This window comes from Temnothorax nylanderi, unplaced genomic scaffold (genome assembly GCF_030848795.1).
Source record: "Temnothorax nylanderi isolate EJ_2023f unplaced genomic scaffold, tnyl_v1.0 TNYL_tig0037_pilon, whole genome shotgun sequence".
Classification (NCBI taxonomy): domain Eukaryota; kingdom Metazoa; phylum Arthropoda; class Insecta; order Hymenoptera; family Formicidae; genus Temnothorax; species Temnothorax nylanderi.
In genome coordinates this window covers 142604-159025 of record NW_027249099.1, presented here as the reverse complement: position 1 = coordinate 159025, position 16422 = coordinate 142604, and the positions used below count along the sequence as shown (strand labels likewise).

The 16422-nt window shown below is 42.5% G+C and overlaps 1 protein-coding gene across 4 annotated transcripts in view; it reads right to left on the bottom strand.

The window, feature by feature from the left end:
* Positions 1-16422, bottom strand: part of LOC139771205 (uncharacterized) — a 48135-nt gene that overhangs the window by 19975 nt on the left and 11738 nt on the right. For all 4 annotated transcript variants that reach the window (XM_071703786.1, XM_071703788.1, XM_071703789.1 and 1 more), the window contains 4 exons: positions 1087-1185; positions 803-975; positions 528-685; positions 1-412 (listed from right to left, as the gene is read on the bottom strand). In XM_071703786.1, the coding sequence (XP_071559887.1) occupies positions 1-412; positions 528-685; positions 803-975; positions 1087-1185 (842 nt within the window). The remainder of the gene's footprint in view (positions 413-527; positions 686-802; positions 976-1086; positions 1186-16422) is intronic.

Sequence of the window (16422 nt, the reverse complement as noted above, 5' to 3'; positions counted from 1 at the left end):
GACTAAGTTACAGAAGAAATGGCCGATCTGAGGGTAGACGTGCATCTCCTTCTTCTTGCGAAGAACGCTGAACATGCCGCCGATGTTACTATTATTTATCCTAGTGACTAGAACAGCATCCAATCGATCCAGATGTCTAGTAAAGTCCCAGAAGCATGCTTTCCTGGCAAAGCCGCCGTCGACGAGCATGTTGAAGCCGTTTATACCGAAAAGCGCGGCGTCACCTTGCCCACCGGGGAAGACGTATAAGGTCGGATGGCTAAATCTAATATTTCCAACGACGTCGGACGATTCCATGAGCTGGTCCAGTGTTTGCGGCACGAGATACTGTCCGATGTAATTCGTAAAACTCGTGATGGTCGGTACGCCGGCTGTGAGAACGTCGTCGGGGTTCACTCTGACTCTGCAAGATCTGCAGAGATGAAGGTCATGAAGTATCCGAGAAAAAAACATAGCTTCCGCTGTGCGACGCAAGTCAAAATTGTTCGTATAGAAAAAATGTACGAGAGAGAGAGAGAGATATGCACCTGCAACAAACTTCCTTCGATAATCGACTTGTCGTCCAATCGCCGACACCCGCGCAATGTATATCTACAGTAACGCTATTCTCGTAGGCACGAAGGACTCTTTGCACCTCATGTTCACTGAACGCATCCAGAAAGTCTGCGAGACTGAAGGTTCCATCCTGAACAAGAGGAATTGATTTCTAACTCAAGATACTCCGCATTTCGCGCGACTATTAATTAACGTCACGTTTCACAGCTATTGATCGGTCGAATATATTCCGTCGAGGTGTAAGTACCTGCAGTATCCAGGAACCATTGCCACCGAATGTGTATCCAGCGTGTATGATGTGCCGATGTTTCGTGAAGCTTGCAAGGAGATTGCGAATACACTGTAACAATGTATTCGTCTGCGGGTGAATGAGAACTTCCGTTACGAGGTTCTCGGTGGCATATTGGATCAATCTTTCGCCTGAAAATTTCATTTCGTCACTCACTAATAAATTGCATGACATAAATGATTAATTATACGTAATATAACGTAAAACAAATTAAATCGAAGCATGTTTGTGACAATAATTACCGTTTCTGGCTTCCTCGCCTTCAGGGGCTTGCGCTACTAAGGCCAATAATTCCTTCTCCAGATCTACGTGACAACTGTCTTTATCCCATGATAGAAAACCTGCAACAATCCAAGAGAAAAACGTTGATTGCTGAGTACAGCTGAACTTTCGAACGGGATCTGCTTCATACATGTTAAGCAGATACCGATATCGGAAAACTTATGGAATGGAATTCTGCATATAAATCACTACTTTTCTTCAAGATCGGGTATAACTTTGGGTATTCCGACAACATGAACTTGGCCAAGCTTCTCCGAGCCTGGCCCTGATATTTTGGAATGGAAAGTAGGTTGTTCTTGTTTTTATCATCGCTATATATGCACGTTAAGCTAGAGAAGTTCAGCTCTCCGAAATCGCTCCAAGCGGATATCTATATATCTCGAAAATAAACAACGGGGAAAGTACGTAATCTGAGGACTACGATTGTCATTCAGCTCTAAAATTCTTCTAAAGAAGACTTTTTAAACGTTGCTCAAGAAAGATATTTTAAATATTGCTTAAAGCCTCTTTAAATATTGCCCGAGTGTATATGACGTTTATAGGTGAACGAGGTAGTAGGTCATAACTGCGTATAAATCTGCAAGACTGCAGCGGTTTGGCTTCATAGAACAAGGGGTTGTTCAGCCACCGAGTGATGTAAGGTTAAGGTTGAGATATTAGAGGCTATCAAAACCAGTTATAGGTTGATTGATGAGAAAAATAAATTATGGTATCGCATTATAAGCACAACACAATTTTCTTTGATGTTTGTCAACAAACATAAAGTGTATCTGACGCTAATTGAAATAGATATAAGAAATAATATATCTTTATTTATCATGTTCGTGCTGATTTACAATTATAATTAGATGATTTCATGTTATGTTTAAAATTAAATGAAAGCCATTTGTATTAAAATTAATTAATTATTTCAGGCAGCTCAAAGAGAGAAATTTATATTATGAGATAAAATTATTAACACAATAACGGGTAAAGGTTGCACAATTGTTTATTTATAATTTATCTTACATAATTAAAATGCTAATAAATGCTTTGCTTAGAATTTTAAATTACTTTTTTAAATTACTATACGAATATGAAAGATCAATTACGAATTACATTTCGCATAGTTAACGTAAGAGAAGAAAAGAGAAAGTGCATCTCGAAACTTAATTGAATAATTAGGATGAATGAATCAGCAGTCGCAGTTTGTCATGAGGGGTTGCTTGGGGCGGTCGTTTTATGACGTCACCAACACCGCACCCCGTCACGTGGTTCCTTACCAGCTGGCAATCGATCGTCGCACATCCTGTACCCACCCTCTATTGCCAACTTTAACGCAGAGATATTCTACTTTTAACATTGTGCAAAAAATTTCCGACGCTCTCTCGACACCCCTAAATTTAAAAAGTTAGAAATAAAAGAAGTTGTTCTTAATATAATTATTATATCAGTATGCTTTATAAAAAATATATATTGAATACGTTAAACATGTTTATTAAATTACAAGGTATTAGTGTAAAAGCGTCTATATCTCTAGGATCAATTCTCTGCAATTTCTGTAAGTTGATTTTATCGCTCAATATTTCACGATTCAATCCAAGTGCGAGGCTTTTCCTAGACCTCCTTCCGCAGGCGGAAGTGCTGAAAAAATTCCACCCGGCATCTCGTATGGAATTAAAGGATTGATGATGCAGCACAATGGAACGTAACTTCGTTGCCAAGGGAGTTCGGACTCTCTCTCTCTCTCGCGTAATTCTATACCGGCGTGTACACAGACAAGTCTGGTTCGAGACGTTGCCTGGCAACGACGTAGTATCAATCAATGCCGAGGATAGAGAGGAGCCGGAGGAAATTAACGAAAAAGAAGGAAAAAGGAGAAGAAACGAGCAGAAGGCGTTAGAGAGCCGGTGCGAATTCCGCGCGGCTTCCTCGCTGCCTCCAATTTTATCCCGCAATAAGTAAATACGTGTTGCATACTTTCCAGTAAACGTGGGCGCTATTATTAGCCGCTCGACTAACGAAATGTATATCGCATTTTCGCGAAATTACGCTCGAAATATGCGCGAAATATCCGCGAAATATAAATTATGCCAACATGGACAGATCGCCAAAACGAGAACTCATTAATTGATTGATCAGTTACATTCCATTAAGCTTTCTGTGTGTTTCTGCTGTTACCGCTTTTAAGCAGTCAAATCTTCAATTGATTAAGTAGTAGTAGATTAATGTTAAAAGAAAAAAAAATGGTTTACGCAATAAATGGAGAAGATTGCACGTCCATTATATTGAGTCTTATCTGACAGCGAAAAGTTACGTTGTCAGAGTGGAACATATCGAGCATGCTCGACATGTCAAACTGATCGGAAGCCCCAAAGCTGATACGAGAGAAGCCGTTTCTTAATGCTCACAGCTGGGCGGCGTTACTTAATTCTCTCTGACCCCCACGGGTTTTGACTGCAATGTCAGAACCAGAAACATCATGACAAAGCCCAAAAATTTGCATAGGGCGAGTCTTCTTCAGAAACGTTCAGTCGTATTCAAGGTCGTATTTGACTCTACTTCATCATGTAAAATACATCGAACAAGGCTCGAGAACAATTTTTTTAAAATACAGATTTCAATTCTATATACGAGCATGCAAAAATAATCTTCGCATTTATTATAGGATAAATAAATCCATCGAAATTTTGCAATTTTAATTCATGATCAATAATTCGTAAGGCGCAATTTTGTGTACTGTTATTGATCAATTGATATCCAAACGAGTGGAAGTTGCAAATATAAATAAAACATAAAACACGTTTCAGATAAAGATTTAAATTTTAATCTAATAATCTGTCGATTAATATTGATAAAGCAAAACAGATAAGCCTCTTTTTATGTCTGTTTATTACCGGAATAAAGCTTCTAATTGGTATCAATGTGACATATTACCGCATTACCGCATTGGCTGCTGATTTACTATTTTAATGAACCCGATCGCACAAAACGGGCGGCGTTAACTTGTCGATGACTACAATGTCTAGTCCTGGTAATCATTTAGTCAATTAACGGGATCAAAATACCATTAATTAAACCGCGCGGCTATCATATGAGAATATGGTGTGAATCTATTGCTTGATGATTTGTTAAGTACTGATTAACAAAAATAGAAATAACAACAGAAAGAGAAACACTAATACTGAACAAATTAATTCTTGGGTACTCCAGAAATTCCTCTTTCAATTTCCCAGACTCGTTTCCGGCTGCGTTCGTTCTTGTGGATCAATAATTTATTTTATTAGCAGCAACGCCGGAGATAAATACGGTCTGCAATTGCAGTCAAAGGCAGCTTCGCCGTTAATTAAAACAAATGTTTTAATTAAATTGCTCACGGGCTTTGCATCGCGAATTCCCGTTTGACGGGATGAATCATCGCGCCAATCGAAGAAACTGCGCGGAATCCGAAATTCGGAATCATAGTAAACCGTGCGTAAAAAAAAAACACGAAAAAATTCGGCTGCGAATTTCGATAAATAGAGCGGAATAACGTTGCAACGTTAAAATATCTCGAACAGAATGATATCCGTCGGTGTCGAGTGGACGAAAAATGGCGCTAGATAATCCGTCAACGATTTATCTTGCAAATACTAAAGAGCGCGTTCGTTCTATCGAAAATCCCCCCGGCTTTAATCGCGAGAACAATATTTCGTCATCGCGTCACGAATACGGAAATACGTGTGAGCGTGCATGTATACGTACACGGCACACATTCCCGTGGAACAGACCGCGGACGTCGACGTATCTAACGTATTCCGCGGTTTCCTGCTTTGGAGCATGACGTTCTGACACGTCGCCTGTATCACACGCACAATGGGGATGTATCTAAATAGGCGATCGTCGTGTGTGAAAAGTGTAGGAGGACTTATTCACGATCAACCGCGGTAGCACATATACGGAGCGCGCGCGCCGCAATATATTACATTTACAAAAAGGGGAAAAAATCCACAAGGCCAGCTTTATCCAACAAGGTTTCCTTCTCCGTACGGATAATTCGATCGTCCTCCCTGACCTATAATATTTCTACGTCGAGCGATATTGTTTTTTTTTTCCCTTTTCAAACTGACGTCGGAAAAATAAAAATGTGCGAACGTTATATTGTTAGATGTAATTCGATGTAACCCGTCGCTCGAGAAATCACCATCAGTTCTCGTCCCCATAATCTCGCGCGACACATAGAAGAAATATTTGACACTCGATGTCCCTATGGATTAGCAGCTTAAGCTAAGTATAGACAAAACTGCGCGGTTTCTCCTCGCGGAGTAGCTCCCTGCCTCGCGCATCCCTTAGAGCACTCGCATTTCTCGATTTGCACATTTGACTTTTCCTTTCTTTTTTTTCTTCAGTCGACGACGGATGCTGGGAATGCTGGGTTTGTCCCGACTATGTTTAGAAATGTTTTCTCGTTGTCCTGCCTGCAACGCGCCTACGTGTCACGATGCGGGTAGTAAGTACACGTGCGACATAAAGTATCGCTTTAGCAGCCGGGAAAAGAGATCATTACGCATAACTATACGCATATTGTATATCGACCAATAGAAATTTCTTTTTTAAAATTGTACCGTGAAAATCTAAGATAAGGAACAGAAGTTACACGCTCTTGTGCGTTCAACTGTACCATAATAATTGTAATATCGAATATCCACTATAAATGTAAATATGTTCCAAAGTTCCAATATCTTGAAAATATCGGCTAAGCTGAAATATAAGCGGACGTAAAGCCTTTGTAATGTAAGAGGGTCAAAAAGATTCTAGGAAAATGTAGCTCTCGATTAATCTCCCTTTCAGGAAGAAATGTCAAAGAGGAGGTCGATGATGACCCGTTATTTCGACTCGTATTTCAACATACGCGTTTCATTGTATAGATATTACGTGCACATAATTCCACAAACGAATAATTGCTTTGAAAAGAATAAAGATAAATAATATAATATTACCCATCTCTTTTCATCGCGATAATTTCATTTTTATGTACATGTATGTATAATGTAATATTTTTTTTATTTAATATGATAGAATAATGCGATACTTACAATTATATAATAGTCAATTTTATCGATTAGATAAATCTATGTGATTGCGTGTAAGTTCCGTGTACTATGAGGGTCTGAGGGTTTGATCGAGTGCGGAGTTTGACAGGCCGAAAGTAGATCCGGGAGGAGGAGGAGGAGGAGGAGGAGAGAGAAAAATAGTAGCGGATATTCAGAAATGCAGTGCACGACCTCGGCAGAGGGAGCATAGAGATCGACCTAGCTCACACACTCGTTGCTATTTATATTTCCAAGACAAGGGCGAAGACCTGGATCAAGGATTGAGAGTGGAAGTGACAGAGGCTATATTTTTTTCTCTGAAAGGTCGTCGTATATAAAAGAGGAGACGTAATGGAGGAGACATCTTATCGAAAGAGATAACACTCGCTGAAAATTATGAAGTACCATAAACTTTTTAAATTGAAGATATCTTACTTTTTTTTGTTACACTTTCTATTTTTTTCGTTTTATTCTGTCTTTTATTTTCTCGCGCATTATATTGTGAAATGTTAGGAATGTAAGTTACAATTATTTATGACACTTTTTGCGATATCCCGTACATATATATATATATATATATATATATATATATATATATATATATAACATTGCGCAGATAAAAACAAAGCAGTCGGTAGAATTGAAATAACAAACGAGCTAAATGTAGCTGCAGGGATATGACGAGTGTGCGGGGAAATCACTATTCTCCATCTCTGCCAATATTTTACGCAATACCGTACGCACGTGATATATGAAATATTTTAAAATATTTTTATTATCATACTTGATAACTCGGAGAAAAACATATTTGCATTCTGTTTGACCTTTTACATTACCGCAGTTTCACCTTTCGTAGCTTATAAACATTTTCTATCGAGCGCACCGGGCACAGAAGTAAATTTTAATTAACGGTACGATCGAGCGGGAGAGAAAATATAACGAAAGACGCGAGAAATATCGAGATCATTTGCGTGTCAAGTGAAATGGTAATATTCGCGCGAGGAAATATCTTGTGGAACGCAAATACGAACACCTGGACAACTCGAAACGTATCCAGCGCATTTAGTCAAATTATAGAGATCGAGCCATATTTGCGACGTGATACCGATTTATCTCGCGTTGCATTATTCAGCAGGAATTGCCGTTCATCGGGATAAGCGGTCGCGACGCAAATGCGCCAGGGTACGCCAATTGGACCGGCGCATAAACCAAACTGATAAAGCGCGTACTTTGCGTCGACGATTTAACGCGCGCGACGATTACACACGTCGCGCGTTGCCAGCACCGGCCGTCACACTTCTTCGCCGGTCTTCGCGCGGTCGGCGCGGCGTGTCTTCGAAATTGAATGCGATGACTCACGGGCGGGGTCAAAGCACGTGGATTTTCATAATTGCGCCGAGCAGTTGGTGTGGCAAGTGGGCAAGCTCGCTCGTCTAGACACGTACAACGGGATATGTGTGTATCGCTATGCCTGAGAGAGAAGAAAAGAGAGAGCAAGAGAGAGGAATACCAGGGAGAGACTCGCCCACCGTTTGGATTATGCGTCTCTCATTGCGGAACTCGCCCGCGAATGCCATTTCGTTCCCTCTCCTCTCTCGCAGCCTCTACCTTTCAAATATACCTACTTAGCGGCCGACTCGAGAGACGCAAGAAAAATACCGGCGGAATGATTAATGAAGGAAGCGGAAGAGAGTCGAGACGCGTTGGCGTTGGCGTTTTCTTGCAGCGAATGTGACGGAGAATCGCGGAGATCGTGTGCATTTATTACGGCCGATAGGAACGGCCGGAAACGCGTCTGTGCGGAGCGCGGACGCGAGAACGCAACATCATTCCGCGAATAGAACCTCCCCTCGGTCGTTCCACGTGAGTTTTAGGACAATGACGGCATTTTTTTTTTTACGACGTTGTCGTTCCCTCGAGAAACGTTAAGTCCGACATCAGGTCCAGATAGGAATTTTTACGTTGGAAACATTCTCACGAGACGTCGCATCGAATCCATTTAATTTATCGGAGTCTGAACGGATGCAGGCAACCGTAACGGAGATGTCTTGGTGCGAAGTACAAACGTACTCCCCCGCCGCGGCATCGCCTTCAGATATTTGCTCGCTGATGTATGCCGAGTTCATTTCGCGCGAAGTCAACGCTGTCGGGGAGCCAGGGAAGGCGACGGGGGCGGAGAGATGAATGTGCGATGAACCATGATTCCCAGGTAACGTGACCCGTTTGTAGTTCAAGCGTGTCTGAATTGCTTTGGCTTCACGAGGCCTGCACTTGTCTGCGCTTGTTAGGACACAACCACGTGCGGATCGCTCATGTACGCACGTACGCACTGTTGCTCGCGATTAAACTTTACAGCCTCGCCGCAATCAAGGACTAGAGCTCTAGTAACATGAAATTTCGCTGAGTTCAATATTTTGTACGAAAATAATTCAATAATTGAATAATATGTAAATATAAAGAGAATATTTTAATAGCTGCTGTTTGTCGATACGAATAATCATTGTTAAAGTTTTCGGATAATCAAATTGGAGTCTGAATTCTACCCTTCTGTAGCAGAATTAGGAGCATGTTCAGGACCGCTTGTGTGTTAGTTCTGAAACGTCCAAATATCTGGAGAAATATAGATATCGAAGTTTGTATGCGCTCTTGTAATTTGTGAATTTCAAGGAAAGTCATCAGGAAAATGAAAGTTTTAGAGATGGATTAATATAATAATAATAAATCGTCAACAAAAAAGATTTATTTATTTAAAATCATTATTTGATAGATAATTAATTAAGAAAAAATGTAATTATTCTTGGTAAAATAATTCAGTATGAAACTATTGTAGTATCGAAAGTAAAGAAAGCAGAAAAAGAGAAGTTGGATAAAAATCTAAATTTAAGAAAATGTCATTCCAATATGGAAATAAATTTCTATATTTGATTAATCGCGGGACATAAGCGGTATCGCGATTCGCGATTGAAAATTATCGTGCGCGATTACAATTAAGAGACCGTAAATCAATCGAGAGCGTTTTCCTGTTATCTTTCCGGCACTTATTGACACCGGCACGTACGCGTATTAGTCTCGGGGTCAGGTTCAAGAACGAGGTAGTCGGGAGAGGCGAAGACTCGCGGCTGACTCGTGGAGCGCGATAGTGAGAGGAGCGAACTGGCGTGGCGAATGCCACGATAAAATTAGACACACTATATTCAGTTACATGCACGCACGCACGCCGAAAGTGTAAAACGGTCGTTGTCGGCCAAATGCGCCTCGCTCTCTTATCTCGCGAAATAATGACCGGGTGCTCCCCGTATGACACCGCGAAATAATAAAAATCGAGAAACGTGAATCTGAGGGCGAGAGCTTGAAACAGATGGGATAAGAAAATTTAATTTCGCTCTCGAGTCGGCTGATTGCGTTTTAACGAACATTGCAGAGGTTTAATTTATATAACGTATAATATTCCTTTAATTTGTAATTTCGAATTTTGTTGTAATTTATGAATGTGTAGGTGTAACACAGAAGTGGAGAATTTAACGTAATAATTTTGTCTGGGCGCATTAGATTATATTACATGACAGTTTTCCGACATGCATCTCCTGTCTGGCTTCTCCGTAAACGTTAATTAACGCGGTCATGTATTAGGGTCGCGGATAATTATCATTGTACAAGCCACTTCGTAAATTATGCAGCCGTGATGCAGTCGGGCTCTCAATTCTTCGAGCAGCTGGGTAGGTGGAAAACCTCGTTTGTGTTTTCGCTTTAATGAGTAGTGGCGTACCGTTAAATACCAGTCCTTCCATACCCTTAACCCATTTACCGCGTATCATAAATTTCGGGAAATTTCATGCCTGGTTAATTTACATTGACGTAATATCTACAAGAAACTTGGCCTCTTATATACGTTTCTGCTGACAAACTTGGATAAAATTAATCTTGAAACATAATATACATAGCTAATTAATCAATCTTGAGAGAGTCAATTTGATTCTCGTAGCGTCGCATCATCGCTAATCGCGATTTGATTGAAAAACTCAGACGAAGTTTGTAATAATAATTGATTTTTGAGAAAAGTTCGCATATATAGAAGATACCAAACTCCCTCAAAATTCACCCGAAAAACTTTAATCGCAACAAGTATTTCGCGCGATTTATTTTCTTGACGTACAAATACTGCAAATCAGAAATTATTAACGATTGTTTCAATCTATACAGGAAATGACTATCTCCTTCAACAACGCTCGAGTTCAAGTATCGCGCGTCACGTTTTAAGCTTTCGATTTAAATGTAATTTTAATTCTTCGAAACCGATAATGCTGGATAACATGCGAATCATTCGATCGAGCATAACGAGAAGCCGCATTATAGGCATCACGTATCGAAAATTCATTTGTAACGCAATGGAATGTTCAGCGAATACTCGTTTCGTGATATTTTAAATTAAATTATTTGAATAAAGCCGTTTGGGAGTGGGAGGGGGGGGGAGAGTTGTTTTCACCCGGCGCGGCGCGTACAAGGCCGTCCGTATTGTTTGTCGCGCAGCGAGCGTCGAGGCGGCAGGTAGTAGCGCGAGTCGCTCCGTGCGTTACTCCCCAACTCCTCTCTTCTCAGGACGTTCCTTTAGAATAATTAGCAATTATTATCAACGAGATCGATCGATTAATCCCACGATTCGTATCAAGACGATTCGTATCGGTCGAAAGACACTTTGCGCGATTTGATCGTAAAATGCAATAAATATCCGGACGCCGCGTAGAAAGGGAGATAATAAATTATTGTTTCATTTGGCGCATTTATCTCTTTGACGTTTCGAATACGCGCTCTGAATTTTCCCCACGGTTTAAATGCGATTCTCTCTGTTTTCGAATTTTAAGCGCGGAACAATGCCCGGAATTTCGCGCCGGATCGGGAAATTCGCGTGATGAAAAGCCGTGATATATCTCAATCGTATATAAAATAATTCGAATATTGCATGAAATTTGCGCGGGTTTGAAATACACGGCGGCGCGATATCAAATTTCAATTAGCCGCTAACTTCGCGCGTTACCGGAGCGAAGTTGCCGTATTTGAATCTCCCGATCACTGGTCAACCGTCGCGAGCGGCGAGCGGGCGGAGCGGGCCGTCGCCGCGTCGGGCGGCGTCGCGACGCGGCTTTAATCGGTGAGTGACACTCGCGATTAACTTCGTACCGCGATATTCGTCCACCGTGCGTAACGGAATTCGCCAGTGGCACGTCGGCAGCCCGCTGCGAACGCGTATATCGCGGGATTCGGTCGAAATCGGAGTCGCGTGAACGACGCCGGCGGAGCGACGGCCGTCGGATCGCTCGGATCTCATCGCGGGTAGTATCTATTCTTCGATCTTACACTGGCGTGTTTATTCATGTACGCCCACGATACGGTGGCGCGATCGCTCCGAAACGCGAGCGTGTCTCATTTCTTATCCGGAGTCGCGGAAAGCGGACGAAAGATACAGGTTAGAATGGGGGAGACGCGGCGGGCGCGGGCGGCGCCGGGCGCGTGAAGTTGGCCGCGCGACGCCGTTCTTCTTCCCGTCGGCACCTCGGGCACCCTGAGTTTCGGCCATTGATCGCGCGATCGATATGCGTTTCCGCGTTGTTCTTTCGTCTCGGTGTGACAAAGCGCCGCGTCGCGAGTGATTAAAATCGGGGGTGCCGCACAAAGTGCCGGGCGACCGTCGTAATTCAGCTAATTAGTGTGTGCGCGAAGCGTTCTTCCCGTCGGCATCTGAGTTTCGGTCATTGATACGCGTTTCCGCGTTGTTCTCTCGTCTCGATGTACTTTATTGAAGTGGCGTCGCGAACGATTAAAGTCGGGAGTGTCGTGCAAAGTGCCGTATTCGGGCGACTGTCGCATTCAGTTAATTAGTGCGCGCGCGATTTTAATTACTCGTTTGTCGCGAGTGTGCGTTGTGCGAGTGCCACGAGGGAACGACGGGGATGGAGTTGTTGGAGCAGGAGAGGAGGAGGAGGCCTGGGAGGCATCGGGCGACGGCGGAGCAACCACAGGGTGAGCATCTTATCATCTATTTTGTTGTACTGGATTTAGATTTGAATTATTTGTAGAAATATAAAATCAGAGATTCTTGTATCTATGAAATGAGAACGCTATGCTTGAGAGAGAAAATCGCAAAAATTATACAACCATTTTAGTGAACATTTTATTATTTTATATTACTTATATCATTTTAGTAAATATCCATCTGAGAGACAAATAACAATTTAGACGCGTTCGATAATTATTTTACAACGTATTAATTATTTTCGGCGCTACTTATAATTCAAATATATCTCTCTATTTTCCAGATCGACGTTGCGACGTTTACTACAACTCCGCTGCTGCGCGTCGTACCGGTGAGTCGAATTATCTTTCATTTCAATTGGGGACGATATTTATGTGCGATATGATTTACAAAGATTTGCCAAATCCCCGCCTGATTTGCCGATACCGGCATCGTGCGACTCCAACTTTCTCGCTGTTCCCCACGTCCCCTCGATCATTCATGTCGACAACTATGCCTGCTTATCTCGCGTATATAATATATATATATATATGTGCGTGTAGGCATGAGAGAATACATATATCTATTACCGTGTCGGGGAACACATAAAACGTTCATATAAGTACGCCGATCCGGCGCACTGCCGCGCGAGCTTACGCGTGTACGTTCGCACACGCACGTACTTTCGCACTCCTCTCCTACACGCAGACATCTCCTCTATCGCGCCATTGCGTTCCGCGTATTTCCTCTGGGCCGCGTTTAATAAAAACGCAAAACGCACCTTTGCGACGCGCGCGGGATGTCGATTCGGGCATTCCGACCACTTGGATATTTCGCGCCCGCTCGCTCTCATAATGAGAGCGAGAGCAAATCGTCCGGCGCTTACTCCGGAAAACTCCGATTTATCCGCGCGAATATTATGTCACTTATCCGCACGTACATACACCACGCTCGCAATCGATGAGACAGCGCAAAGTGCGCGCTAACCCTTTCGCTATCCCGAGCGTGCAACATGTTTAACCGTCTAGAATCGAGAGAGAGAGAGAGAGAGAGAGAGAGAGAGAGAGAGAGAGAGAGAGAGAGAGAGAGAGAGAGAGAGAGAGAGAGATACGATCGATCAAGATTCTCCTCGACGCGACGGTTCGTGATGTAATATTTCACGTTAACTTACGTGGAAGTCAACGTCGCGACCGATTTTCGTCACTCGGTATTTAATTAATTATCCTACACAAATTACAAGCGTAAAACGCGCGAGCGTTCGTTTTCTCGAGTCTTTGACAAAATATCTGCAAAATTTTAACATTGTTATGTGTTAATTTCACAATGTAATATTTCTCCAACATTATTTACGCAAAGAGAGATAGAAACGAGCAACGTACAATGATATCGTGTGAAATTAAATGTCTTGTACGTGTTTGAATAATTTTACCGTCGCGAGAGACGAAGTAGAAACGGGCGTGTCCGACGAGACGATTCCTGCCTCGGTTTCGCTGCTTATTTACAAATGAGCGAGAGAGAGAGAGAGAGAGAGAGAGAGAGAGAGAGAGAGAGAGAGAGAGAGAGAGAGAGAGGGGGGGGGACAGAATGAGAGAGGAAGCAGAAGGGCATCGTCGAGGTGATGCAAAAGTGAGCTGTCGAGCTCGAAATAAACGCATGAATGAATTCGCGTCTCGCCTTCTTTCCGCTTGACCAAATCTACTCGATGTGGGTGCTCATGAGTCAAACAGGACTTGCCGGCCGGCTGGCTAAGTCAGCACGTTTGCACATTGTGCTCGCGGCATAACAAGCGACTCGCACACGCGAATAAACAAACAAACAAACGAACGCAACGTGCGGACGAGAGGGAGAGGGGGGAGAAAACGTAGTCGCCGGTGCACACGCGGAAATTTCCGACGGGGAACCCCGCACGTGCGGGAACGGTCGGTCGTTAAGCCCGCGCCCACGGATCCGAAATCGAATTACGGACATGCAGTTGTCGTTCCATATCGTGTGCCGTTCAGCGCGGCGAGGTAGACAGACGGTATTGTTCGTTGATCGAACTCGCGCGCCAGCGGAATTTAGAATGGACGCGCGCGGAACCGAAAGTTAGATGTCGTGTTATCGCGATATTAAAATGCATTATTCATTTCCGAGACTCCGACAGCGAGTCGTCCTCCGTACAAAGCGTTACAAAGTCGCTAATGCCGGACGACGTGCATCGCGAGCGCACTCGTGCGAGACGTATCTCTTCGTACGAAGAGCGAAACGCGATCGTCGAGTATTTGCCATTGTTGCCTCGTTCTCCCTGTAGCGCGATATTCACCTCGAGATAAAATCACGCGGAGCACGGTGTCGAGAGAGAGACAGAGAGAGAGAGAGAGAGAGAGAGAGAGAGAGAGAGAGAGGGTGGGAGGAGAGAAACTCTCGGCGGTACACGCCGTTCGCGTGTCGTAAAGTGTGAACAAAGTGGAAAGCGATTATGATAGAATCTCGGTAGAAACGCCAAGCGACGAGTCTACGTAGGGATTCTTTATTAACTCGTCGCGTTTGGCGACAAAATGTCAGACTACACTTCGTCCGAGATCGAGCAAAGTTATTACAAAGTTATTACAACGGTATTTCAAAGTAATGATATTACGAAATTTTAGCATACAATTTTAGCGCACACTTGAATCTTTTTCTCTCTCTTTCTCTGATATAGATGTTATTAGTACGATAGAAATACAGGCGGCATCGATGTCTGAATGCGTCTCACGTTACGCGATTTTTCAACTGTGTGGAAGATTAGTATGGCTTTTTCAATCCCTCGCAAATGATACCGAAAAAAAGCGATACATTCAATACCACTACGTCACTCGATATCATATGAAATCAATATGAACGGAAAGACATTTCCGGGATGACTTCTTCTACAAGCTCGGGACCAACTTTGCAGCTGAATATATAAATTTATTTATATGTATAAATTTATAATATTTCAAAATTCTGTGACGGCGAGCACAAATTGAATGTGAAGCGAATTTTTCTTTATTCTTTTTTTTTGTATCTCCTGGATGTTCGCCGAGCCATGAGAATCACCCGCCCAATCGCGATATGAGTGCATTCGCGTCATGAATCTAATTGAATGAACGTAGGAAGCAGGATTTTATCCTCGTATTTATTTTGTGAAACCATATGAACGTGAATACAACGCATCATGTGCGTGAATACGACGTAATACGGTATATAATACGGTGTGGTACAATGTTGTTATATAGTGTTAGATAATATCAGGTGGAAAATAAAGCGTTATATAGTATTAAATAATATTAGAGACGGGGTATATATAATGTAATCTACATAATGCAGCATTGAGAAATTTTTCTATAATGTTAGCCTTGTCGATATATACTAAAAATACATCCCATACGTAATGGCATTATATCGAGTGTTCTTGAATAACGGTCTCAAAGCTTTATCACTTTTTTCTCAATTAAGACTTATCAGGAATTCCCTTTTTTAAAATGAAAGCGGTGTCAAAATTTTTATTGGATAAAAGGCATCCGGCATATATATTTCGACGAAAGACGAATTCATTCCCTCCAGGCGCGATCCGCTAATAAACGGTAACTGCATCTGACAGCCGACTGTGTGGTAATTCTTAGCGACGATGACTCTATTAACGTCTCGCCGAATTGTTCCGACGCGGAATTTAGGTCAGTAATATAATCGCCCAATAATCCGTGAAAGACAATTTTATCGGCGATATTTCCCCGATATCACGTCTTCGTGGTGTCCTCGCAAAGATTTCGTCACTGACTCACGGTCCACCTTTTTGCCATTTTACGAACTGTCACGAGGATGATTGTCGGAAAATATTAAACCGTCGCTAAAGGGATTAACGTTGGCATTTTCCTCGTCGTTTTTCGCGAGAGGACAGTTTCGCAGTTTGCCCAGCGCGAATGAGCGTGACGCGTTTCCGCCCCCGCAGGATGCGAAATTAAAACTTTTAATCCTCATTAGGAACCCGAGACAGGGATACACACCCCTCACTCCAATTATTCCTTGACCCGTGAACGGCGACCTTGCTGCCGCTGCTCATTGAATACGCGATGCTTTTATCTCATCTCGTTTCATCTCATCGTTCTCCGGGCTCTACAGTGTGTCAATATACTAAATTATACCTTGTATATATTACAGTACAATTACTTATTTTCCGTTTCGACTGTTTCGTTAATTCAACAAAAGAAATTGCAAAGTAAAATTTGCAAGTTTCTTGT